This window comes from Pipistrellus kuhlii, unplaced genomic scaffold, assembly GCF_014108245.1.
Source record: "Pipistrellus kuhlii isolate mPipKuh1 unplaced genomic scaffold, mPipKuh1.p scaffold_m20_p_6, whole genome shotgun sequence".
Classification (NCBI taxonomy): domain Eukaryota; kingdom Metazoa; phylum Chordata; class Mammalia; order Chiroptera; family Vespertilionidae; genus Pipistrellus; species Pipistrellus kuhlii.
The window spans coordinates 20,698,349-20,725,823 of record NW_023425562.1 but is presented as its reverse complement, the minus strand read 5'-3'; the positions used below and the strand labels follow the sequence as shown (position 1 = coordinate 20,725,823).

The window sequence follows — 27,475 nt, the reverse complement described above, 5'->3', positions numbered from 1 at the left end:
CCCCCCCTTTTTTTTTTAAACATAAAGATTTGATGAAAAAAACTAAGCAGTTTTCAAGTGGCAAAGAAAACTGGGGTGGATAATTGTCATCCCACCCTTCCAAGGCCACGTTCATGTTAAGGGTCAGCCAGAACTGGATTAAAATTCTCTTCCTACCACTTCAGACATTTATCTTTGGGCTAGCAGTCAACCTTATTAAGCCTCGGTTGCCTTCTCCATAAAGTGGGAATGTTACATGAAGTCACCTAAGTGTAATTGGAAAATAAATGGGCTACTTGTAAACCACCTTCTTCAACAAATAAAAGTCACTGGTTGCCGAAACCGGTTTGGCTCAGTGGTACAGCGTTGGTCTGCGGACTGAAAGGTCCCTGGTTCGATTCCGGTCAGGGGCATGTACCTTGGTTGCGGACACATCCCTGGTAGGGGGTGCGCAAGAGGCAGCTGGTCGATGTTCTCTCTCATCAACGTTTCTAGCCCTCTATCTCTCTCCTTTCCTCTCTGTAAAAAATCAATAAAATATATTAAAAAAAAAAAAAAAAGCCATGGTTCCTCCCTGCATAACGGAGGGAGAGAAAAAGCTAGGCTCCCAATGTCCCCAGCAGGGAGAGGCTGGAGACTGGGAGAAGTGATGCTTATTTCCTACGACTTCCCAATTCCACCGGACTTGACTCAGCCTGTGAAGGCTCAGTGTTTCATGCACGCAGTGAGCAGATGGGCGATTTCACATCTGGTGGGACAGCAGTGAGGTACAGGGGTGACATGGGAGGCAGGAACCACCAGGAAGATCAAACCCCAGGGACACCCAGAAATAGAGATGGGTTTGGGATTCCCATAGGCCCATGGTCGGCAAACTGCGGCTCGCGAGCCACATGTGGCTCTATGGTCCCTTGAGTGTGGCTCTTCCACAAAATACCACGGCCTGGGTGAGTCTATTTTGAAGAAGTGGTGTTAGAAGTTGTTTAAAAAATTTAGCTCTCAAAAGAAATTTCAATCGTTGTGCTGTTGATATTTGGCTCTGTTGACTGAGTTTGCCGAGCACTGCCATAGGCCACGTGGTTGTAGAGTTTTATAACAAATTTTTCAGAGCTTTACCAGATCTGGAAAACCACCAGCTGACATCTATTTATGTAGTAGACCATAGTAATCAATGGTTACCACCGGCTGAACAACATTTATGTAGTTAACCATAGTAATCAATTGACACATGATAACTATGAACCTTACAAAATCACTCATTTGAAGACCAGTCTTTGGGATTTTGGCATTCTCTTTTTCTGCTTGGCAGCCTTGCAGGTCCCATACGCAGCACTGTTTTATAAATAGCCAGGACACAGGGTGGGACAACAGGAGGTTTCCATTGTGAGTACTCAAAACAGAGTTTAGTCTTGTATTATTATTTATTAACTATTGTATTATTTTCCATAGGAACGACTGTAAACCTCTTTGTGCCCCACCCTGTAGTCACAGCATAAACAAGCTTCACAAAAATATAAACCCACCAGACTTCCTACAGTGGTACTGGCCCAGATCTCATTCACAAATTCAACTTATTCACTCTCTTGACTGCCATCTCTCTCTCTGTTATGGAAGTCCTTGCTTGGACCTTATGATATCCAAGCCACTGAGTGTTATGGTGGTAATCATTTTTTAAAAATATATATTTTATTGATTTTTTTTTTTTTACAGAGAGGAAGGGAGAGGGATAGAGAGTTAGAAACATAGATGAGAGAGAAACATCGATCAGCTGCCTCCTGCACACTCTATACTGGGGATGTGCCTGCAACCAAGGTATATGTCCTTGACTGGAATTGAACCTGGGACCCTTCAGTCTGCAGGCTAATGCTCTATCCACTAAGCCAAACCAGTTAGGGCTATGGTGGTAATCTTGACTCTTCTCCCATTTTCTTGCTATATTTCATGTTTGCCCAGTCCTGTGAATTCTGGCCTGTGATGTGTCTTTGATCCATTGATCTATCTCTTCATCCCAACCACATGCCATTAGCCCCGGACTGTTCCAGCAGGTCTGTCCTGGCCATCTGGGATCCTGCTCCCTCTAACCTACCTACCTTGCCTAATGAATTTCAGCAAAACAGTGATCAATGAATTCAATCTTCTTTTTCAAGACAATTCAAGAATTCCCTACCATTTATAAAATGGTAGGAGATAGGGAATATAGTAGATTTATAATCTTCCTTTTCTCTCTGCCTCTGTCTGTCTCTTGCTCTCTCATAGATAGATGCCTTACTTGAGAATCTTTTCAGGTTTGAGAGCTTCTGAGTTAAGGTCTGAAAAAATGTGAGAGAGGAACTTCAGATGGAAACAACCTTGACCTTGACCAGGGGGAAGTAAGCAAAGAAGCTCCCAAGTGATCAGCCAGGAGGAGACTATGAAGAGCGGGCAACCTCCCCTGAATCCCAGCCAAAATGGTACCCAAAGGCTCCGCAGGAGAACTGCTCCCCTTTTCTTAAACCTTTCCAGAGAAGCAAACTCCCTTGAGAATCCGTTGCAGCTGACTGGCTGTTGTGTTTGGGTTTCTTTATCATAGCTGTTCTTGGTAATTACACAGCGGCTTTCCTGGCAAGAGCCTATAAACAGCCCTGAAGTGCCTCTCTGAGGTAGGGAAGCACAGAGCATCATTATCCCCATTTAACAGGTGAGAGAAGAAAGGGAAGGGGGCTCGGGCACCCGTCCCAGTGTCTCAGGATGAGGTTTGTCTCCTCCGTGCCACAGAGGACCTACCCCTGGGGCCTTTCTGTGACCCCTGGGTGTGACGGAGAGCCTCGCTGCTTGTCTCCTGACATCGGAGTCATCCCTTCTCCAGCTCTGAGTCTGGCTGTGTTGTGGCTGGAGAATGGTCAGCCACGTGCACTATTTAATTTTTCTAAAATGGAAGTAACTTTAAGATTGGTTTGATCATGTTATAAGGACAATGCATGGTCACTGAGAAATATTCTGACTATACTTTTAAAAAATATATATATTTTATTGATTTTTTTTTTTTTTTATAGAGAGGAAGGGAGAGGGAGAGTTAGAAACACTGATGAGAGAGAAACATTAATCAGCTGCCTCCTGAACACTCCCTACTGGGGATGTGCCTACAACCAAGATAGATGCCTTGACTGGAATCGAACCTAGGACCCTTGAGTCCACTGGCTAACGCTCTATCCACGAAGCCAAACTGGTTAGAGCAATTCTGACTATACTTAAATGCAGTATGGTAGGTGCTCAGTAAATGCTTTCTGTGTGATGGAGAAGTGATAAATTAAAAAAAAAAAAATGAATGGGTGAAAAAGAGTCAAAGTCACTGATCATCTTAGGAATTATTCAGGAACATGTCACTGGAAATTCTTATAATCTTTCTCCCTCCGCCCCCCAATCTGTTTTAAGGTACAACAGTGAGCGTGGAAGTGTGAGGAGGCAAAAGGGAACAAGGAACAGGCACCTTTCTGAACTGGGGGGCATGGACAGTCCTATTGCCTCACCCCCATCTAACCTGCTCCCTTTCCTCTGCCCCCAGCCCTCTCTCTGCCTTCCATCCCTACAGGAGCAGCCCAGACCGTCAGCCTTGCTGTTGCTATGCCACCACACCCCTTGTTTTTATCGGATATCTCTGTTTTTCTCTTTGTTCTTCAGGATCAGAGCTGTTTCCTGGGATGAAGGGGAGCTATACCTGAGAGAGGGAAGTTTACCGAATTTCAGTGATTAGCACGATATAGGACCTTCACAGTATCTGCCATATCCACGTGTTATATTACTTAACATTTTATTTAAAATTGCTCACTCTAGACAAGATTAATCCCAATCCATCCTTGTGGTTCCCTCTACTGGCTTCTCTTTAGAGTCACCGGGGAGAGCCTTGATGAAATGTATCGAGGATAAGGACAGCTGTCAAAGGTCCTGATTTAAGGATGTCGGGGGAGTCTGACCATTGGTGGGCTTTGCAAAAAGCTTTCTGTGTGATTTTCATGGGCAACTGATCTGAGAATCCCTGTTCGGAGCAACTTTGTTTATGAATCATGGGCCTCCTGCGTTAATTGTGTTTTATTTCTAATGCATGTTAAAATCTAGTACTACAGTACAATATAGTAATACCTAACTATTTACATAAATTTAAAAACTGGCTTCTTGTGCACCATCTGAAATTGTCTCACAACCTACCAGTGGGAGGTAAACCATAGTGTAGGGCCCCCTGTAATACACCAGGATTTTAATATCTGAACCCCTGAAAACCTCGTTCATTACAATTCTGCCACTTCTATGTTTGACTACGAGATCCATATCTTTATTGACTGCAGCTTTGCATGCTGTAATTGTAATTAACCATCTTCCTGCCCCTTTGCTCCTCAACCTCCCCTCCCCCACCCCCTCACAGCACACCAGGGTCTTCCCTGACATATACTAATCCAGGATATTACTGTGTCCTCCAGTACATATATGGAGTTCATGTATGCTTTTGCTACATTCCTCTGGATGCCATGCCTGTAGGCTGGCTAATGATGGCAGAGATAGAAATAACAAAATAGCCTTCATCTATGTCATGTGAGCTTTCCCAAGACTTCGCTCCTAAGTCTCAAGGGCCAGAGCGGAACTATCTCTATGTTGGACAAAGCCCTTCACATGTCATTCCTGGTCCTTTGCTTCATGAGGGACCACGGCACCCAGCCAACCTCACACTCACTGCGCTGCCCTCCTCCCCCACCTCCCAGGTTCAAACTCCCTTTAGGAACTACAAAGCAGGGGAATATCTTCTTTGCTTGATTGCTTACATAATCCCTAATTCCAATGCCTAGTGCTTAGTGCCTTTCTTCTGAGGAGCATAAACTGCAGTGGAAATAGCATCTCTCTAACCCTCCCCACATCCCTGGGAGGAAGTTGCGTGGCAAGTATTACCTCTTGGACTAATCCTCCTGCAAGTGGGATGCAGGCTCTCACTGCTCAGGAGCACATAAGCCCGCTGCCCACCCAGCTGGCGGGGACCAGCCATGTCTGTGTGATGGGAGCAAGCCCTTCTTCTCCTATTCAAGAGGGCCCAGGCGTTCTGTGCAGCCGGTCGGAAGGCGCCATCCCAGCCGTTCGCCTCGTGACAAGAGGAGGCACAGCGTCCCTCCCGTGTAAGTGATAAACTCATGACGTCTGCGTGTCAATTCCCAATGAAGCCCGATTATTAGACTGTGCTGCCCCCTGAGAACCAGCCTCACTACCGAGGCCCCTCTCTCTCTGCCTCCCATCTGGCTGGCTTTGGGAAGAGATGAGTGACTTCCTGACCTAAGAAACCTTGGTCCCTGCTGCCAAGAAAAGACACAGAAAGACAGGAATGCAGAACAGTTTTGAAAGGTCAAGTGTAGGACAGCACATCCCCCCAACAGGACTTGCCTCATGCCTAGGACGTAATGGTAACAATGAATGTTTACGAAGCCACATCCCAGGAAAGCAGTTCAGCCATTCAGGATGACGACGCTGACCGACCGGAACCCAGGCCAGATCCCATCCTGATCACCTGGAGACTGGGTCTATCCATTACTCTAGCTCTGGGGAGAGATTTCTGGGGGGTAAACCAGGAGACAGGTCCTGAGGGACTCAGCCGGGCCCTGCCACACAGGCTGTTTCCCGGTGGAGTCCCTGCAGGAGGGGCCATGCACGGACACGGCGAGAACAGCTAGTCAGTAACCACATCTATGACTCCTGGCTCCGCTGGGAAGATTCCTGGCCAGTATAGGTTCCCGTCTTCAAGAAAAGGGAGTTTCAGCTGACAGCTTCTAAATGGGCCAGGGTTGCTTTTAGGGAAGAAGTCTATGGCATCATCCCGGGGTGAGGACCAATGAGGAAGGTTCCTTATTTTGGGTAGATAATCGAAGAGGGACTGAGGCAGGGCTGGGGCATGCAGAGGGGACAATGAGGTGTGGCCTGTGGGATCCTGCTCATGGCCACCCTGCTGCTATGGGAGGAATGAGAAGCCCTCTGCCCGCCCCTTCCTCTCCCTCCCGGGGCGGGGCGGGAGTCCTCTCTGTTCTTCGCTGCTTCGCCACCCCTGAGGGGCTAAGCGCTGAAGGAAACCTTGGCTCCGGGCTCCGCAGGGTCTATAACCTCCAATACCCATCACCCAAAGGACAGTGCGAAGGCCACCAAGCCCCGCACACTCAGCCAATCCGTGACAGCACCCTTCCCATGATCAGCTTCCCATGATTATTGTGGGGAAATGTCCTGCATCCTCTGAAGCTGAATGGTGACCCCGATGTTGTGTGGCTTGACTCGTCCTGAAAATTCTCTAGGTTCCCAAATTCCATCATCGTGAAGTCTGGAAATTCCAATCACTTTCCCTACGTCTCATTTCTTTTTTTCTCCTTCATGTCAGTTAGTCAGATTTCTTTTAATTTTATGATGCATTTTCTACAAACTTACCTTTCCGTAAGTCACTATCAGTGTTTCCCCCCCATCTTCTACTGGTATGTAGCAAATTGGAAAACAAGCCATTGTTTGCTTAGTCCCAGGATTTCCAAAGTGTGGTTTAAAAACCAATGGCAGCAAACCCTCCTGGGACATAGCTAAATATGCAGGTTCCTGGGCACACATTACAGGTCATAGAATCTCTGGGGGAGAGCTGGGGAAAATCTATTTTGTTTAACACACACACACACACACACACACACACACACACACACACCAGCTCTAAGGTTGATCCTCAAGAGAATAATCGAGTTAGGCATGATTCTTGGGGGCTAGGAAGCAGGCCCCCATGCTTTCTTTCCTTTCTTTCTCTTCCAGCTCTGTGTTACCGGAGGAGCTATTGATAGGTTGCTGACGGGTAATTGCTCCACTGCCTGTATAAGTTTGCCTGTATAAATCCAGTTGAAAAGTAACATCTCAGTTAATTTCCCTAGCTTAGTTTCTAATTCTTTGTGTCTCGGTTAATTTCCCTAACTTATTTTCTGATTCCTTGTGTCCTATTCTTGACCCTTGTTATGAATTGAATTGGGTCTCCCCCCAATTCACATGGGGAAGCCTTAAGCCCCCGCTCTATGTTTGGAGACAGGGCCACTAGGAGGTTATTAAGGTTAAATGAGGTTATAAGGATGGGGTCTTATAAGGCGGAAACCAATTTATAGAGTCCTTATAAGAAGAGGAAGAGACACCGGGTCTCTCTCTGTCTCTCTTTCTCCCCCTGAGCACACAGAGGCGAGGCCGTGTGAGGACAGCGGGGGAAGGTGGCTGTCTGCAAACCAGGAAGAAAGCCATCACCAAAACCCAACTCTGGTGGCACTCTGACTTCCAGCCTCCAGAGCTGTGACAAAGCCCGTTTCTGCTATCCAGGCCTCCCAGTCTGTGTTATTCCAGTAAGGCAGCTCCAGCTGACGAATACAGCCCTCCTTCCCAAAACTATCCCACTGACAAGAAACATAGGGCAGAAAGGACAGGGACCGAGGGCAGAAAAAGGCCAGTGAGTCTCACACCCACTTTCGGGCATTGCCACTTGGGAAGGAGGCTGCTATGGTGCAAGTTGCAGGGCCGCTTCGTTTCCACTCCACAGCAGTTGCACGTCAAAGCAGCCTCAGGAATGAGAACGTGGAACCTGGGAGCAGCTCCTGACCTGCTGGGTGGGGCCAGCTACTGTCCACCTGCGGTGAACGCTAATGACAGCAATGGTCCAGTGGAGGAAGGGCAGCAGAGGGGTCAGCACAGACACGGCCAAGTGGAGAGAAGAGTTCTGCAGAAGCTTGTGTGGCAGACTTTAATTAGTGTCTCTAAAGCTACAGCCATAAAGCCATAAATCTCCTCCTGCTTCCAGAAATTTTCAGTGCTTCTTATGCTCTGACACTCTAAAGTTTCCTTGTCATAGAAAGTGTGAAGCTTTCTGCAGAAACATCTTTCTGAGGTGAGGATATTCTTTCTAGGTCAACAAGACTGTATCTTCCTGGAACCTGGGCTCAGTGGGATAAGGCTGGTGGGGGCTCTGTGCATCTGATGAGTTATCATCCAGTGGATCTTATGAGTTATCACTATCTTGGCAGTCAAATAATTTTAACTCATATCCCTCCTGCCCGGGTGCCTCTGTGCATTCCCTGTGGGATGGATTCAACGGCACCACTAGCTGCTGGTTAGGGCGGCTGCTCCCCAACTGGAGAAAGTGCAAGCCTTGGATTTATTTGAGTGCATTTGAGCAGTGGTTAATATTTCAGTTTTGCTTTGTCTGCTTTTTCGCTTTCCAAATTTTGAACATAAGAATGAGTGACAGCTGATGTTTGTTAGGCTTCCAGGGGTTCTGAAGTGACTGCCTATGGCACTGAGACTTCTGCCAAAAGAGGAAGATGCTTGCCTTCTACACACACACACTCACACACAATTTAGAGAGGTTATCTGCTTTCTTGGCGTCTACTGGTAGTTCATACTAAAAACTATAAAATTATCAGATACCTTATTTATTGATTTCAGAGATGAAGGGAGAGGGAGAGAAAGAGAGAAACATCAATGATGAGAGAGAATCATTGACTGGCTGCCTCCTGCACACCTCATACTGGGGATGGAGCCCACAACCTGATCATGTGCCCTGGCCGGGAATCAGACTGTGACCTTCTGGTTCATAGGTTGCTGCTCAACCACTGAGCCACGCCGCCTGGGCATAAAGTTACCAGATACCTTTGATAACACTTTGACCCCTTGAATATCCACATAAAGAAATCCATGTTCAAATTCCTACCATTTTTTCACTTGGATCTATGATGGCGGCCCGAAGTCATTTTTGTTATATAATAGAAAAGTAAATCTTTTAACAGAAATCCAGACTTTGATTGTTCAAAGAGGGTCGTAATCAAAATAGTAATTGTTCCATCCAGAAACATAAACATTAAGCTTGGAAAAAGGTTTGCTAAATCCACACACTCAAACCAACAGTTAGTGAAGTAATAGTACCTGTCCCACTAAGATTGGTAAAAGGAATTTCTTTGCAAGAGCAGCACATATTTTGTTGTTGTTGTTGTTGTTGTTGCTAAGGAGAACTGCAGGGAGGTTGTAACAAAGGAAGATGAAACCGAACTGGTTATTATCATGATTAACTTTCCCATGTCAGGAAAGACTGGATGATATAGGAAGTGAAGCCCTCAGTTGAATCTCAGCCTCCACTGACAATCCCAAGATGGCTGTTTCCTGCTGATCTCATAAGGAACTGTCATTCTCTTTCAACCGAGAGTGTCTGGTTTATAGATTTGCCTTTTTAAAACATGTTCTTCTTCTGCAGTGGATCTTATGAGTTATCACTGTCTTGGCAGTCAAAGAATTTTAACTCATATCCCTAAACACATTGCTGTAAAAATATAGTTTAAATAAGAAATTCCTTTTATACCTATGAGAAAATGTAAGCAAATAAATTTAGTAATGATTATTTTTTCTTTGAGTAAAATATTTGCTAAACCAAGTCCAGACTATCACTTAAGAAATATCATGCCTAAGTCAACGTAAGGCCCACACAGTCACAGGACACCAAAATCAACCAGCAAACACCAAGATGTTAAAATACTAGACACATGTGTCAATTAGAAGTATCTGAGAATTTTCCACTTTCCATCTGGGTGCATTTTCTTTTCACTTTTGTCAAACAGAATCCCTAATTCCTACAGAAGGTGGGCCAGCTGTGATCTAGGAACCACAAGAAGCCCTACTAAACATGCTTTAGGACTCTCACCACTCAATAAGAAAAAAACACAACAAAAAAATGACCAAAGAATTTGACTAGACATTTAAGAAAAGTACAAGTGGCCAATAAGCACATGAAGAGATGCTCTCAATAACATCTGCCATTAGTGACATACCAATAACAATGAGTGGTAACCTCATTCCCATCAGAATGGCTATGGTAAAAAAAAAAAAAAAAAAAAAAAAAAAAAGACTGATAGCAAGTGTTGGTAAGGATGTGGAGAAATGAGAATCATTATATACTGCTGGTGAGAATTCCAAATGGTGTGGCTGCTTTGGAAAATAATCTGTCAGTTCCTCAAAAGGTCAGACCTGTATACAATGTTAACATGAACTACGTGACTCAGCAATTCCTCTCCTAGGTCTATACTCAAGAGAAATGAAAGCATATGTCCATGCAAAAACTCATGAATGCTCATGGCAGTATTATTTATAACTAGAAACCCGATGCACAAAGATTCATGCAAGAATGGGCTTTCTTTCCCCCGACTGCTGGATCCACCTTTTTGCCTTCCCATGCTGCCCAGAGCCCCTGGGTGGGTGGCGCAGTGTAGAACATGAGGACACAAGCGTTCTGCCCCCAGCAGCTTGCACCTGCATATGCAAATCAACCCACCATCTTTGTTGTGTTAATTTGCATACTCATTCCTGATTGGCTGGTGGGCATCGAGGAGGTATAGTCAATTTGCATATTTATCTTTTATTAGTGTAGATAGCAAAAAGTGGGAACAACCCAAATGTCCATCAACCGATGAATAAATAAAATGTGGTCTATCCATACAATGGAATACTGTTTAGCCATAAAAAGGAATGAAGTACTACATGCTACAACATGGATGGACTATGAAAACATTATGCTACATGAAAGAAGCCAATCAGAATACCACATGTGGTATGATTCCATTCATATAAAATGTCCAGAATAAGCAAATCTATACGTCTATGGAGATAGAGAGTAGGCTAGTGTTCGCCTAGGCTGTGGGGGTGGGGTTGGACAGAATGGAGGCTTATTGCTAACAGGTATCGGGTCTTTTGGGGGGTGGTAAAATGGTCTAAAATTAATTGTGGTGATGGCTGCATAACTGTGAATATATTAAAATCATCAGATTTTACTCTTTAATTGGGTGAATTGAATGATATATAAATTACATCTCAATGAAAAGTTTCATATGAATCCAGCACAGTCTTTCTAACCTTTCCAGTTTCTGACATGGAGGATCAAGCCAGTGGCCCAGGCTGTGGGACAAAGGTGGGTGGAAGGGACGCAGTCAGCAGAAACACTATCTATCCAGAGCAGCACTGGGGACTCAGGCTGTGAGAATCCAGCTCTAGGAGGAACGCATGCTATGGAATTGGAAGTCTTAACAGGCAAATAGGAAGGCAATTAGATATAAATAGAACTACGCCTATAAAAATAAAAGCTATTAAGCATTCACAGCCAGACACTATGTTCTGTTATACACATATTCTCCCAACAGTCCGAAGTGCCCTAACAAAGTGGATATTATTATGTACATTTTATAGATAAGCAATCTGAAAATAAGAGAATTACCAAGCCAGTTCATAAGTTGTCAAGGTGGGGTTTGACCTGCATCTGTCTGACTTTTAGGTCTTAATTACCATGCAATGGACCTATTTAAGATATTTGCATTATAACCTAATCTTCTTATTTGTTCCTCCTGCTATGCCATATTATCTCTCATTCATATCTCTATCTCTATCTCTACATCTATATCTACATTTATGTCTATCCTCATCTATATCTATATTTTCTAGCGTTTCTTTGCAGTTTCTATCTACAAACATCATTTTGGAGTGAACACTTGTGAAAACAGGGAGACTACAGGAATTGCCACTGACAGTAGTGGTACAGTTGTCATAGTAACCAATCCACCAAATTGGTCTGTGCTCTGAGGCACACACTTCTGCCTCTAGGATACACCAATGTTGGCTGGGATCCCTCACAGTCTCAGTGAGCCCTTGTTAATGCAGATGAGACAGAAAGTGCTGCGGGCCTACTGTGCATCTTCAAAGCGTTACATTTTCCCTTCCACGTCTCCCACTCTGCCTCACAGATTGCACACCCCTCTCCTCACCCCTTTCCTTTGCCCGTGATATTCTGGCGGGGACATCTAAGCAGGATTTATAAATGTGACTACGTTCTCTTTGGGCAAAAAATGGCTCTCCCAAACCCAAGGATTCCTCACTCAGTGCCAGAACAGAAAATTGACTGTCCCACCCCCATCTTCATGTTCAAAATAAACCTTTATCTGATAAAAAAAAAAACACAACAAAACAAAAACAAAAAACCAAAAAAACACACACCTCAGAAGTCACTGGACAGAATATTTAAAGCTGGAACCTAATTCTGTGCATGCTGACTGCACACACACACATCTACCCACGTTCCAACAGACACACACACACACATCTACTCACATATTCCGACACACACACACACACACACACACATCTACCCACATGTTCCAACAATGCCTCTCCATAAAGGACTCTTCCTTCTTTCATTCTCTAACGTTGGTGCTTTCTCCCTTCCTCCTCCTCTCCATCTCACTGGCCTCGCCTGTCTCAGAGGCACCTGAAGGCACATAAGGCGGGGAAGTGAAACCGCCTGTAATTCTCCAGTTCACTTCCCTGCGGCCTCCAGTGAGCCAGGCTCCATACGGTGGCCCAGCTGAGCTGGAAGCTCCGGTCCCTGCGCAGGTGCAATGGACCAGGCCTGGCAGGCAGGCAGGCAGCGCCCTGGGAGCCAAGAGCCAGGCCCAGGGGGGTGGGAGGGCGGCAGAAAGGGGGGCCTCTGAGCTTGAGTTCATGAGGTGAAAAGGAAGAGGGAAAGAAAGACTTCTGTAGCTAAAAAAGGCCCCATTTCCCCTCTCAGGGGTGAAATGGGATGCACTGCGGAGAGCCATCAGAAATGCTGATCTCCCCACTTCCCTCCGATGCCCTTGTGTTCGCCTTCGGGGCCCCTCGGACCTCATTCTCCTTGTGTTAAAGGTCCCTGACGAATTAATTCTGTGCCGTCCGTGGGACCACAGACATGTCCAAGGGTTTTCCTGATTGCCAAACATGCATCCAGGTACATTCTGCTTCATGGATCTCCTAGGACCGATAATCACTGAATTTCAAAGAGCATTTTCTGTTTACATAGCTTTCTTCCTCATCTCAGCTGATTGTTACCAAGACGCCGGTGTGTGTCACTGTAATTATTAACCCATTTGCTGGTGTGGGACTCAGCTACAGCGGAGGGAGGGAGACACACCTGCAGGGTCATGGTTTCGAAGGCAGCAGCGTTCCCACGACCGTGCTGCCTGCTTTCTTGGTTCCGGTGGGAAACGCGCTGGGGTCCCACTATGGAAGTCGCCCCTGGCTTGGCTAATCCTGAGCAGAGCCCACAGCTTGCTCTGCCACCTGGACACTTCCTGCGCAATCTCTAGCCACAGGCACCTTCTCTCGGCTCCTGGAAGGCACCGGACTCTTCTGCCAGATGCTCACGCAGGTGGGACGCTGTCTGTCTTCCCCCGGCTCCCCCTCACCTGGAGAGGGAAACTTCCAAGGCTCATCTTACCCTCTTCTGTGGACAATGTCTTCTTGGGCCATTGGGTCAAGGCTGCAGCCCCGATACCCGGTCTCCCAGCACAAGGCGCCTGTGTAATCATTTCCTCTTTCTCCTTATACTGTAAACGACACGAAGTCAGGAACGTGTCTGTCTTATTCAGCCATGGATCTCTCACCCTAGCACAGAGTGTGGAGCACAACATGCTCAGTACAAATCTGGGAGCTGTTCCATAGCGGAACTTCCTGTGGGTGGTCAATGCAATGCATCCGTGGGTGTGGCGGGGTCATGGGCGCGGGCCCAGAAAAGCTGCTCGCGGCGGCGAAGGGCCCCTTGCTTATCCGTCTGCTGTCCGTCCCAGTTCCACTGGGAACTCAGATTGTCACAAAGAACACAGTAATATTTCACATCTCCTCTGTTGAACCCTGACACTTCTGAGAATCCTGCATTTAGCACAGCAGCAAAGAGCTGCTTATTACACATCTTGATGAACCTCAATTACAAATATGTAATAATTGTACTGAGTCAGATTATGGGAGTCAAGTTACCACAATTGACCTTTTTTCTTTGGGAAATACTTTTTTTTTTTTTTTTTTTTTTTTGGAGGACTGACGTTTTCGCTTTTTAATGGAACTCCATACTTAACTCTTTAAGTTACATAAGTTGGGTATGCAGTGATTTAAATGCTTCTGAATTGGTAATTATTTGTCCAACAAATATTGAACAGCTGCTCTCCACATTCTAGAATTTCCTTGCCCATCCTTCTCTGCTGCAAGTTTTATTTTTTTTCTTTCTTTTTCAGATGGCTTATCTCTTTCTCTCTCCTTTTATAATGATGTTAATTTATTTTTTAAAGGCTTTTATTTTTTTTAGAGCAGTTTTAGGTTCACAGCAAAACTGAGAGGATGGCACAGAGATTTCCCATCTACCCCTGCTCCCACCCATGCATAGCCTCAACCCCCCACGGGAGTGGGACTTCTGCTACAATCGATGAATCTACATCGACACATCTCTTCATAATTTGTTTTTCCCTATTTTCTTGCATTTTCCTTACACCTCTTTTTCTTCTTTCTCTTCTCTGTGATTTACTTTCTTTCTTCACATCATAAATAGTTGCTATTTTCATTGTTTTTACTATTATAAGATTATCTTTCTGCTTTTAATGTTGTAAATAGTCCTAAACCTATTGTCATTAATATCAACGGTGAATATGGAAGCCCTTCTACTGTTTACAGTAAAACGGACATATTCACTGTATCATCTGTTACAACGGAGCGTCCTTTCCCTGGTTAACTCAGTCTCCTGCCCATTTCGGAACGTGTTTGTTGTTTTTGCTTGTTTGCTTGCTTTAAAGCACTCAACAGTACTAATTCATGCATCATGAGCCATCTGGGAAGTGAATGGAAAGGACATTGCAATACATGTATTTTCTGAAATTCTACATGAACAACAGGAGGCATAAACATTTATGGCACAACAATTGTTCAACTGGTTTTCTTGGAAACAAAACATGAGCAGCATACATTTCCAATTAGGGTGATCTTGCTTCATGTTATTAAAATACACAGGTGCTTCAGTCCTTCTGGCTGCTACCCGTTGTACTCCTCACCTGTACGGATCCCTCACCTGCATAGCTTTCCCTGGTCCCCATGGAAACGAGGCTGAGGTCACTGGTACCTCAATGCACAGACGTCTGGGGCGGGGGCCTCTGGGTCCAAACCCAAGCAACATAGGCCTTGTTTTAGTTTGTTTTGCTTCCACAGCCATGTTCTCGTGGTTAATGAAAAGTTCTCATTTTTATAGATTTGCGTACAATATGTTACCTCCCGCCCCCATTTGTCAGTAAGTCTCCATCACAGGGACACCTCTCAGCAGCTCCTTCTTGAGCCCGTTCACTGGGAACTGCTGGCCAAGCGCGGTGGCCCCGGGGGGAAGGAGTCGGCTCTTCTCTCCCACCAAACCCAGCTTGACCCTAAATGTGGACCCCAATTGTGTTGAAGACAAATGCCATTTCATCTGGAACTTCTGCTTTTGGATGGAGGTCAGATGGTGAGTGAAGGGCTTTGATTACAAATACTCAGAACCGTCTCTAATGGGGGAGACAGACGCAGAGGCCGAACCTACGACACACGTGCCCCTCCAGAGGTCGCCCACTTCGGACGAGGCCGGAGCTGCCACAGGCACATGGTACTGGATACAGCTCCTTCACACAGAGTCAGGAGTGCTGAACACACGTGCCCTCCGCCACGCAGGGGGACATACAGGTTGGCATTTGGAAAAATAACTGTTCACATGCTCACTTCTGTGCCTAGATTCGTTGGCTGAATACGCGCATGTCAATCTCAGAGAGCAGAGGGTTAAATGTCCCTGAATTTCCAAGTGGAAGTTATTAAAATACCTTAGAAATAACATGTAACTCTCTTCTGAATAGTGCCCAATTTATGGTGGTCGGTTCACTATCCTTAGATATGTTTGGGGGGAAAAAAATGAGAACCTCATTCACTGTTGTTTTTTGTTTTTTGTTTTTGTTTTTAGGCATCACATTTCCTGATTTCAAATTATACTACAAAGTTATTGTAATCAAGAGAGAATGGCATTGGCACAAAAACAGACATATAATCTAATGGAACAATATAGAAAGCCCAGAAATAAATTCAGCCATATATAAAAAACTGTTTTTCAACAAGGGTGCCAAGAATGTACAATGGGAAAAGCATAGTCTCTTTAATATAGGATGATGGAAAAAATGAATATCCAATGCATAAGAATAAAATTGAACTCTTACCTTACACAATACACACCAAAATATCATTTCAAAATGGATTAACTAATTACTATCTACCTCCCTGGAATCACTATTGAAATTCTTAAGCCTTACTACGGAAAGTTGAAATTTTAACTTAGCACGGTGGATTTATTTAGACTTGAATTATCTCCAAGTGGAGGGAGAAAGACCTCTGGGAACCTTCCCACTGGAATAAGGACAGAATTCTGGGTCCATTTTGTTCAGCGATGGCTCCCAGGTGCTCAGAGCGGGGACTGGCCAGCGGTGACTCAGAGAAACTCCAGCCTCCCTCCCGTTAGTGTGCAGCCCCTGCAGACAGCATGGGCTTTACCGTCGTTAATGGTTTTTAAAAATCAAAAGGAGAATAATATTGCATGACATGTGAAACATGAAATTTCATGTCTACAAGTGAAGTGCTATTGTCCCACAGCCACGCCCATTCATTGATGGGTTGTCTATGGCTGTTTTTGTGCCACAAAAGAAGAGGGGAGTGGTTTCAACTTGCCTCACCCCCCAACCTTCAAGCCAAAAATAAGTACTATTTGGCCTTTTACAGGAGGGCAGGGGGTGGGGGGAAAGGGAGGTGGGGGGGGGGAGGTGGAGGGGGGGGGGGGAAGGGGGGTGGAGGGGGAGGTGGAGGGGGGAATGCAGGCCCAGGACTAGAACAAGACCTCTCAACTTGTTTTAAAGGCAGATACATTAATATTTAACCCTCACAAATTTCTTTTTGGAAAGGAAGTCTAGTCTATGTAAACCTCTGAGAACAATCGCCAGATCGTATCCTGGCATTGAGGATCACGGCAGAAGCAGACACCCTGGATGAGACACGGACGCCAAGGCCCCATTACCTGGACTCAGACGGGCTCCGCCCGCCACCAGCTGTGCAACCATCAGCAAAACGCTTACCTTCTCTGTGCATCCGTCTCCTACCTATAAAACGAGGCTAATGATGGCACCCATCACTTAGGGCTATGATGAGCATTACATCAATTAACGTGGTAGGAAGGAGTGTTATAAATAAACATATTTTTTACTGCATGTTTATGCCAAGAGAATGGAGATACTTAGAAAGTAGTTAAGATCATATGTAAACCTCATCATGTTTCTGAATATGGGAAAAAAGATAAGCAGGAATTAGAACGTGGACATGCGCCCTTTTGTCGGGATGCACTCTAAGCCAATGACATGCATTAATATCTCCTCTAATTGCTTTTTGATTGGAGGATGTAACTATTTGTCTCCCAAACCAGGGGCATAATTTTGCAATCAATGGCCTTGTTTCAGATAATAAACAAATTGTATGCTGAATGGTTGAGTAAATTCTGATACAAAAATCTAACTACTTAACAACTCCTAATCTGGGGATATCAAATTGGCATAAAGCAGAGGCACAATTTGTGGAAAGCCTAGTGACAAGCTTAGCTTGTTTGGCGAAGGTTGTGATCAGTTCTCAGAAGAGAGCCAACAGAAAACAGTGTCTCACATTTAGAGAAACACATCCTCAACACCACGCCAGGAACCAAAACTGGGGGTTAGGAAATCCACAGCTTTTTCATAATTGCAGGTCATCATAGCAAATGGTCCGTCTGGTGTTTAGAGCTTTATATTCATTGATGTGAAATCTTTAAATAGACTATGTTTTGTAGGAAGTGAAATCTTTATAGGGTAGTCTTCTATCTTCTATAAAATATAATATCTTGAAAACTATACACTAACACAGAACTCTACACGGGACTGCAACACCTGCTGGTGGTCAAGTGTTTAAAAAATGTGACCATTCCCACGAACGCATTTCCGCTACAGGTGTTTCTGGAGGAAGTCAAGTGGCTTTCGTCACGTACAATAGTGACATCCACTGAGAATGGTATTGGTGAAGAGCAATGCTGAGGCTTTTTAATTCTATTACCTTATTCCTCCAACTTTCAATCAGCATTTATTTAACGCTTCCATTGTGGGAGGAGCAATGAAAATGCAAAAGAGAAAGCAATTAATCCAGCCCAATTGGATTTATTTGGGACAATGGCTAAATTCTGCATTAAAATGTAAAAAATAAAAAAGAAATTTTGGGTTGCTTAAGACAGACTTAGATTATAAGTCTCCTGTTGTTTACTTCTTAATGGTTCTAAACATTACATGTCATGTCCCTTTACGAAATTAAATTTTTATGCTTTAGAAATCTTCAATAATGACTTTTCCAAAACTTTTCAAGAACTTATTTCTTAAGTTTTATATTCCTTGCAAGAAAACAAAACAAAATAGTGAAGAAAGAAGACTTCAAAGTATTTTAATTTTTGTCTACTCACTTCTTGTCTTAAATTACTTATGTATATATTTGAATATAAGAAAATAAATCTTGCCGGGACAGGTTTGGCTCAATGGTTAGAGTGTCGGCTTGGGGACTGAAGGGTCCTGGGTTCAATTCCGGTCAAGGGCATGTACCTTGGTTGCGGGCATATCCCCAGTAGGAGGTGTGCAAGAGGCAGCTGATTGATGACTCTCTCTCATCGATGTTTCTAACTCTCTATCTTTCTCCCTTCCTCTCTGTATAAAATCAATAAAAATATATTAAAAAAAAAAGAAAGTAAATCTCTTATTTTTTAAATTTATTGCCCTAAATGCTTAGTTTGCTAAAATATGAATCTGACCATAAATGACATACTCAAAAAACAAATCAACTAGAGCAAAAATTAAAAGTTAATTTTTAATTTAAAAATTTAAGCTTGGGTTGCTTTATTTTTCTAGACATAATAAAAATGCAAAATTACTTAATATTTACAAACATGTTTAAAATTTGTTATTTTAATAGACCTATTTTCTATAGATAACACATTCTTAACAAGTAAGTTCTCTTTAAAGTTATTCTATTTTGTTCTTATTTCAACAGACTGGTCAATTTCCATTTTCCACCTGCTCTGAATTTAAGGAACTATTTAGACTCTAAGAACTACAGGTGGACAAAAACTAATAAATACAATGAATGCCCTTCCATTCAGTCCTCTTCCATAAAAGTGATGCAATTGCAAAAACAATGGTTTAACGCATTTATTTCCCTGTTAACCCACACACAAGGCTGAAAGAACATTTTTATATTATGTTGATACTATAATAAATGGGCTGATATAATGCTATTGGCTGCAACTCAGAGCATTTTCTACATTAAAGTTAGTAACCTGATGCTTATTCTTGCTTTCTTTTTTTTTAGTGAATTAAAATGAGAACAATGCCATTAGTCCCTAAAATTAAAATGTTATAGTTAGCAATAATGTAACAGACTCTCAATTACATTTCTTGCAGATCAACAATAGATTCCCATGAACTATTTTCTGCATCTTTCTCTTTTAAAGGAAAACACAGTTTCTCACTCTGCACAAGTATTAGATGCTTGCAGCATCCATGTCACTTGTAAGCATTCTGTGGTCAGACACCACTACATATCCTTCAAATGACATGGCCCAGCGGAGCCGGGACCTGTCACCATGGAGCCGGCAGCCCGGTATCTCAGCCATCCACCAGGACAGAGCCGGCAGGCCTGGCTGGCGCGCTGCAGCCAGACTAAAGTGGGAGATGGATTTTGCATTTTGAAAGTCAACCCTTGTAACACGGACTCCTGGGACATACTTATTCGGTACAAGTGCATGGAGGGCCTCACAGATTATTTATTGGGTCAAATGTATAAAGCTCATTTCCAAAAATTCCTCTTCGGACAAGCTAACTCTTAAGTTGATTATCCTTCTGGCTTTCTGAATGTATACTAGAGAGTACATTTTTTATTTTATTTTAAATATGGGCACATGTATATTCAGGACTACCGCTGTGCCGTGTGAACCTTGAATCTGTATGATGTAAGCTAAATTAAGTATGCTGCAGGAAGTTATAAAGCGTAAATAACATAATGTTAATCAGCAGTGCCCACGGTGCGATGACACTTGCCCATCACACTAAGCTTACCATTTGGATCGTTAAACACGTGGAAAAAACCCTACAAAATAAATGTCCATTGCATCGACTTAGTCTCACGTGGGTGCCGTGTTCACTGCTTAAGCACAGGGCTTTGGAGTCTTGCCTGTGTTATTGTCTTCCTGTCATCTCTTGCCACCCCAGATTATTAACTCATCTCTCACAAATACTAGAAAAATCGACTTACAAGGCTCCTAACGTCAAGGTTTCCCATCCCTCCCGTGGGCCTCCCCGAGCACCGGGGCTGCCTCAGCATCTGCGGAGAACACCTTCCATTTCTTAAAACTTCAGTCACCTGTGTCTGGCAGAAACACCAGCCGGGAAGAACAAACCCTGAGTTGCCCCACCCAGGCTGCTCGGAGTGGACCCCGGCCCCCGGACATCCTTCTGAATGGGAAAGTGTCCTCATGGGCGCCTGCGCCCCGCGTTCCCTCATGGAACACCTCGGTGGATCAGACTCGGGTAGCCTGGCATCGGGGATCCTGATGTTTCATCACAGGAAACAGAACAGATACTGCTGCCGCTTTTCGAAAAAAAGAGGCAGCGTCTCTAGTCTGGGGCTCATTAGAAAGGGTTTACAATAGGAGGCGGTAAAAAATGACTGTCAGATCCTACGGGGTATTTTTCTGTTTTTGTTTGTTTTCATCTCAGCAGCACTGTGCAAAGGCATCCTTTCTCTCTCCCCTTGGACACGAAATCCGATTGGAATACACGCCAGGGACAGATTGCAGAGAGCAGAACCGCCTCATCAGCTCCCCGGGCTCTCCGCGGCTCCTGGGCAGCACACAGACCGGCCAGGGCCAGATGACTGCCTACCTCTCCATCCTCAACTAACCCCCCTTTGAGATAGGGGCCACTGGGCAAGATCCACCAACACCCCGAAATCTCTGGCTTTGCCCTCCTTTCAAAGTGACAGGGAAAGGCTCCCCACAAGACAGAAAAGTTTGCCTGGGCCAGGCATGCCTGCGTTTCCAGGAGCCACCCTCACAGACACAGCACCTGGAGGCTCCCCCCTCCTCAGGGAGCAGCCCCAAGGCGCTCAACACCAGGAACCCCCCTGAGCATCTGATGAAAGAAGGCTAGCTTCCCTCCCCAGCTGCCAGGTGCTTCCCATGGCTCAGGGCCGGGGCGACGCTGAGGTGCAGCCCGGAGGGAACTTCTGGTCCAAGACAATTTGGGTCCAGGTGCCTCCCGGATGGAGATGGATGGAGAGGGCTGCAAGGCTGCGCTCTCACTGCCCTGGCCTTGGCCCCACCTGCCTGCCCATTTGGGTCCATGAGCCCCAGTTTTCCCGCTCTGGGGGTGTGCGGAGGACCTGGCCACCCAGAGGCTGGGGAGGCTGTTCCAGGCCCGCCCCTGTGGACCTTCTAGGCACCCTGAAGTCAACTTTCCCCGCCGCCTTCTGGATTGTTTGTTTGCTCTGTTTGCAGCCTGCCTGAGCCCCCCAGCCAGCGCATCCCTCTCACCCTCTTCCTCCCTCTCCTCCCCCACCTCCCCAACTCTCCCCTCCGCCGCCTACCTGCTGGCCAGGCTCTGCCGGCAGTGCTGCCGGAAGGGCATCAGGTGGTAGTTCATGGCGTCCAGCAGCAGCTTCTGGCAGACGGGGTCGCTGCGCATGAAGTCCACCGGCTGCACGCGCTCCACCAGCTCGGGCGCGGGGATGAGCGCGAAGCGGAGGCGCTTCATGAGGTCGGGCGCGTGCGGCATGCGGGCCTCGCGGTCGTGCTCCAGCCACAGCACGGCCATCTGGAAGAGCGCCAGCTCCGACTCCACGGGCGGCGGCAGCGCGTCCAGCAGGGCGCGCAGCTCCTCGAAGTTGAGCAGCAGCACGTCCTCCACCAGGTACTTGTTGGCCAGCTTCTTGGTCTCCTCCAGGCCGTGCAGCGCGGCGATGCGGCACACCTGCTTGTAGTTCTGCACCGAGATCTGGTCGTTGAGGAACTGCACGCAGAGCCTGGTGACCTGCGGGATGTGCAGGATCTTGCTCACCGACAGCACCTCCTCCGCCGTGTCCAGGGACAGGGTCACGTTGGCCGTGTAGAGGTACTCGAGCACCAGGCGCAGCCCGACGGACGAGCAGCCCTGCAGCACCAGGTTGTTGATGGCCCGCGGGCCGGCCAGCAGCTTGTCGTCGGGCGAGGACGCGGGCGTCCCGGGCTCCTCCTGCGGCGGCGGCGGCGGCTGCTGCGGCGGCTGCGGCGGGTCCTTAGGGGCCCCCGGGCCGTCCTGGCCGACGCCCCCTCCCCCGAGAGGCGGGGGGCTGGAGAAGAGCGAGCGGAAGTACTGCGAGCAGGAGGCCAGCACGGCCTTGTGGCAGTGGAACTGCTGGCCCTGCGCCGTCAGGGTCACGTCGCAGAACAGCTGCTTCCTCCACAGCAGGTTGAGGCCGTGCAGCAGGTTGTCGCTGTGGCTGGGGTCGAAAGTGGAGGTCCGGTCCCCTGATCTGGACATGGCGAGCGGGCTGGGCGCACCTGGCTTTAAACCCTCCTCCAGCCTGGCAGTCAGGGGCGGGGGCGGGGGAGGGAGAGGCGCGGGGAGCGGAGGGGTGGGGTGGGGTGTGGCGGGGTGGGGTGGGGATGGGTGCGGAGGGGAGGGGAGGAGAGGGGAGGGCGAAAAAACAGCGATCAGGGCTCCGCCCGGTTCCTGCCCCGCGCGCCTCGGACCCCCAACTCCCGGGGGGGACCCGTGAGCGCCGCCCCAAGGTCCCCAAGGCGCGGGGTCCGGGCGCCCGTCGGCTCCTGCCCCTCCCTGGTCCGCTGCCCCCGCGCGAGGCCGCTCACTGGCCTACACCCGCCCCGGCCGGGCGCCTCGGGGGCCGGGGTCCATGCCGGGCCGGGCGCGGGAAAGCCGGGGGTGGGGGGCCGGGAGGGGGAGCCCCCAGGGCGCAGGGGCCGCCGACGGAGCTTCCAGGTCAGCGTGTGCCGGACGCTCTGTGTCTCGCAGTTGGTCCCCCCCCCCTTTTTTAGGGGGGCAGGGGCAGGGGGAGGCGGGAAGGGACTCCGACCAGCGTGCGGGTGGGCGAGGAGTCTTCGCCTTCCGAAAGCGGGGAGCCCTCCCGGCGATCCGTGCCGCCCCGAGAAACTCCGGGGCGCATGGTGCGGGGAGCAGGGGCGGCCCGTTCTCCTCCCGGAAAGTGCGGGGCGGGGCACGGGGCGGTGCAGCGGACGCGCACAGCGGGGGCTGCCCTCAATCCCGGCCCCCGGCCCGGCCCGCAGCCTCCCGCCCCGCACCCCGGGCTTCCCCGGGCCGCTCGGCTGTCCCGACCGCCCAGAGGAGCCCCCCCACCTGGCAGGAGACCCCCGCCGGCCCCCCACCCCGGCCCCTCCTCCGCCCCCCGCAGCTCAAGGCTCGGAAGTTCCTACGGGGTGTCCCCCTTCCCCGCGGGGCAGCACCGAGGAGGGGGAGGAGGGGGAGGAGGGGGAGGAGAGGGAGGGGGAAGAGAGGGAGGAAGTGGGGTGACTGGGGTGGGTGTAGAACCAGAACCGGGAGGCATGGGGGGGCGGGCAATGGCCCCCTTCCGGGACCCCGGGCGCGAGGGCTTTAACTCCAGCAACTGAGCGAAGTTCAAGGGAACCGGCAGGTGTGGGGGAGGGGCGGGGGCTGGGCAAAGGGGGGTGGGGGGCGCCGTGCCTCTCAGGGGGGTCTCTGCCTACCACCCCTCTCGGCGCCACAGCCTCGGGTCCCCTTCGAGCCCCCCCCCCGTGCACCCCCCCAGCGCCCCCCTCCAACGCACACACACACTGGGGGGGGGACCCCACTTCCCCGGCCCTGGGACGACTTCTGCAAAGTCTGAGCCTCCCGCAGCCCGGCCGAGGCAGGCAGGGGGCGGGGGGTGGGGGGGGGGGGGGGGGGGTGGCTAGGCGGATCGATACGCCGGGTCCTTAACCTGTAATTGCACCTTCCAGGGCTGAGCGGAAGGAAGGAAGGGGACCCTCTCTGTCCCCACCTCCGCCCGCGCCCGCCCGCTGCCCGCGGGGACCTCAGCCTCCTCCGCCTCCGCCGCCCCGGCCCCGGCTCCGCGGGACCCGCGGTCCGGCCCCTTCCACTGCGGCTCCGGCGCCGCCCGCCCGCCCGCCCGCCGCCCGGCGCGGTCCCGGATCGCCGGCTTCCCGCTGGAACCGGACTGGGCTCCTGGGCAGGCACTTCGCCATCCCGTTCCAGGGGGACCCTAGCCCCCTCTCCCCGGAGCTCGCTCCCCCCCCCCGTACCCCCTCACACTCGCCCCCACAGCGCTGGCTCCCCTGACCAGTCCCCCAGAACCTCCTGTGTAAGTGGACCTGGTCAGACCTCTCTCCTCTCTCCGCTTCGTCGTCTCTCCCCTCTCTCCCCCCCATCTTTTGCTGCTCCCCTTCTGCTTCTCCCTCGCCTGCCCCCCACCCCTCGTCTGCTTATTTCTTGCAATACTTTTCATCTTTATGAGCGCTGGCCACACAACTACCCGCCCCCCGCCCCCAAACTCCCTCCCCACCCCTTCCCCTGCCAACAGCCCCAAAGACAGCCACACACACAGCCAGGCACAGACAGACACAGGCCAGAACTTACCTGCTTTCCACCAGCTGCAAAGTCAAGGCTCACTTAAGCTTCCCCCCCAAAAAAAATCAATTGTCCTTCCTTTTTAAAGGTTTGCTCTCTCCTTGGGAGGGGAGAAACCCTTCTGCCTCCCAACTCCAGGCCGTCACTCTTTACAATTTATTTTGTCGTACATCATTTGATCACCATGAATTAGCAACAGCAAGAAAATGTAGGAGAGGGAGAAAAGAGAGAAAGAGAGAGGGAGAGAAGGAGAGAGGGAGAGAGGGAGAGAGAAGGAGAGGGGGAGAGAGAGAGAGAGGGTGCAGAGCTTTCTGCAAGAGAAGAAGAAGAAAAAATGTACGTGTGACAAATTATGCTACCAAGAAACAACACATCATTATCCTTGGGCCTGGGGCTCAGTGAGTCGTAACGAGAGTAATAGGAAATCCACGGTTGGGGAGAGAAACGGTCGTGCTTGGCCGGTGGAGAGAGACCATACAGGGGGATGGATGCTGGAGAGACTCGCAAAATTATGGCTCAAGGCTATTGTAAAAATTGTCGAGCGTAAATGACTGCGATTTCAAACATCTTTGGAAGAAAGAAGGGGGGGAAAGCGGGCCCCCTCCCTCCCTCCCTCTCCCTCTCTTTCTCTCTCTCTCCCTCTCTCTATAAAGAACCGTCAAGTTTTAGTGCGCATTGCTAATTAGTCAATTTCTCTCTGCCTTCACAGGCTGGCGACTTCGCTGCTGAGCTGAAACTGCTAATTTCTGTGACCAGCTTTTTTCTTAGCTGTGATCTGGATGAATGAGTAGCTGTCTCACAGAGATGACAAAAATAAACTCTAATCCCCCCCAAAATTTCCACCACATCTTTCTCATGCATAGATTTATGATCTTCAAGCGCTCCGTGCAATATGCAAACTTTTTTTTGTGTATCCGTATGTAAGCTGTTGTCTCCAGATTTCACTGTAGTGGTAGGCTGCTCGCCGCCCCCCCCCCCCCCCACACACACACACACCCACCACACACACACACCATGAAATGCAGAAACTGCCTGGCTCAGAGGGTGCCAAGGTGCCACTTGACAATGTCTCCCATATTTGGGGTGTGAGTCTGAAGACACTGGCCCTTGCCTGAGGGGGTGGGGGATGGGAGGCAGCACTGGCTCCCATTTGTTTCTCTGCACCATCCAAGCCCTGGGAGCTCCTGGGGAAACATTCCCTCCATCATTTTGTGTGATTCAACAACCCTCTCTGAACTTCGCTGTCAGCTCCACAGATAAGGGTTCAGAAGGCACATTTTTTTTTTTAATTATTATTGGAAGATTATCTTAGTGTCAGATTTGTCTTCCCATTAGGAGTCTTTTGATTTACAAGGGCTGGAACCAAGCCCTAGGAAACTCAGCTGCAATTTCACAAAGGTAACCTTTCAACTCTGAGGTTCATCTGATAAATAAGGTCAACCGCGGAGGGCTCACATTCCTGACCCTGCTTAGCATGCAGAGCGACCCCAGCGGGAGGCCCAGGCCCAGCTGGGCCAGAGGCTCCTGTGCAGTGGGTGGAGGACAGGCTCCCTGCTCCCTAGACTTACCCCCTGATGTACTGCGCCATTATGTTTATGGCCCTGCATTTTGGCTGTCAATGGGGGTTGGAGGTGTCCAAGAAAGAAAGAAAGAAAGAAAAAAAGCAGAAACAGGAAGGTACGCCCTTGAACAAAATAAACGTGGAAGAAAGCTAGACAGGAGTAATGTGGAGTTCTGTTTGCTATGAAATATATGAGCATAGCTCGTTCTAAGTCATACGTGCTCTGATTAGTAAACTGATTGAAGTACTCATCAGGGCACCCCGAAAGGCCAGCTTTTCACCTCCCCTGTGGTTTTGAGCGATGGAAAGTCACCTGCTGAAGGGCGGGGAGAACTGAGATTCTTTGGTTCAGAACCAGGGAATTCCCCATTGAGAATGGTAGGCCTCGACATGCGTATGGGATATTTCCTCTTATGGAAACGATCCTTCTGAAGCATTTCCCCCTCACAAAGGCCTTTTTCTATGAAGTCCTAGATTATCTGAGAGTCAGACTTCTTGGTTCAGATCTTGCTGAGATGCTACATCCTCATATTCATATCGACAGTAGAAAGGCCCCAATATATGGTGAAATTAAAAAAAAAAGGGATTTTTTGTTTGTTTGTTTGTTTGTATAGACCAAGTCTACAGGCCCCACTCTTTGTTTTGATTTTTCTTTTTTGAAGCCCTTATGCAGGTCTTAAATAGGAAGATTGTGTAACTATAATATAGCACCGTTTGGGGGTTCCAGTTCATCAGCAATTGAAGCTACCAAGTATGTGGAAGGAAGGTCACCACATTCTCACACACGCAAAGCACAGTCTGTATTGTATGCTTTGAGGCTGATCTTGTATGAGCTTCCAATGAAGTATTTGGAACTAAATCCAAAGGGGGATGAGAGTTTTGATCTCTTAAATTATCACCATCTTTTCATAGTAAAGGAATTTAGGTATGTTTTGTAGACTTCAAAATGTCCCAGTTTTGAATTTTTTTTTCTAATAGGATATATCGAACACTGATTATGACTATTAGGATCTTTGTTGTTTCCAAATAATATAAAAAAGTCCCATTTCAAAAAATGTGACTACCAGTACCTATCCCTTGAATGCTTATTTAACAACCTCATGGGGATGAAAAGGGGCCTAGGGCCTTGCAATTCCAAAACAGCTGCAGGAATGAAGTGTCTGGACTGTTTTTTTCTGAGGTTTAAAGTTGCATTTTTGAGGATATTTAAAATTCCAGAGGAAAAAAAAATTACAGTTATGGCCATGTTGAAAACAATGAAAGAAAAATTGATAGTTGAAAAAAAAAATCTCTACATAAACGGTGCATAAGCTAGCATATATATCACGTAAATCTCACACAGGTCCAACATCTTGCACTGGTTTTGACTGAAATTATTACAGAA

At 47.8% G+C, this 27,475-nt stretch overlaps 1 protein-coding gene and 1 long non-coding RNA gene across 2 annotated transcripts in view; one reads left to right on the top strand and one right to left on the bottom strand.

Moving 5' to 3' along the window:
- Nucleotides 1-25,204, bottom strand: part of KLHL14 (kelch like family member 14) — an 87,467-nt gene extending 62,263 nt beyond the window's left edge. Inside the window, exons 1-2 of the mRNA XM_036419316.2 lie at nt 24,540-25,204; nt 21,517-22,491 (exon numbers count right to left, since the gene is read on the bottom strand). Coding sequence (XP_036275209.1) covers nt 21,517-22,448 — 932 coding nt within the window. The 5' untranslated portion in view covers nt 22,449-22,491; nt 24,540-25,204. The remainder of the gene's footprint in view (nt 1-21,516; nt 22,492-24,539) is intronic.
- LOC123651524 lies at nt 21,904-26,244 on the top strand. Its single transcript, XR_006740305.1, has 2 exons — nt 21,904-22,040; nt 25,240-26,244. It is a non-coding gene; the product is annotated as an uncharacterized LOC123651524 (long non-coding RNA).
- Nucleotides 26,245-27,475: the final 1,231 nt, after the last annotated feature.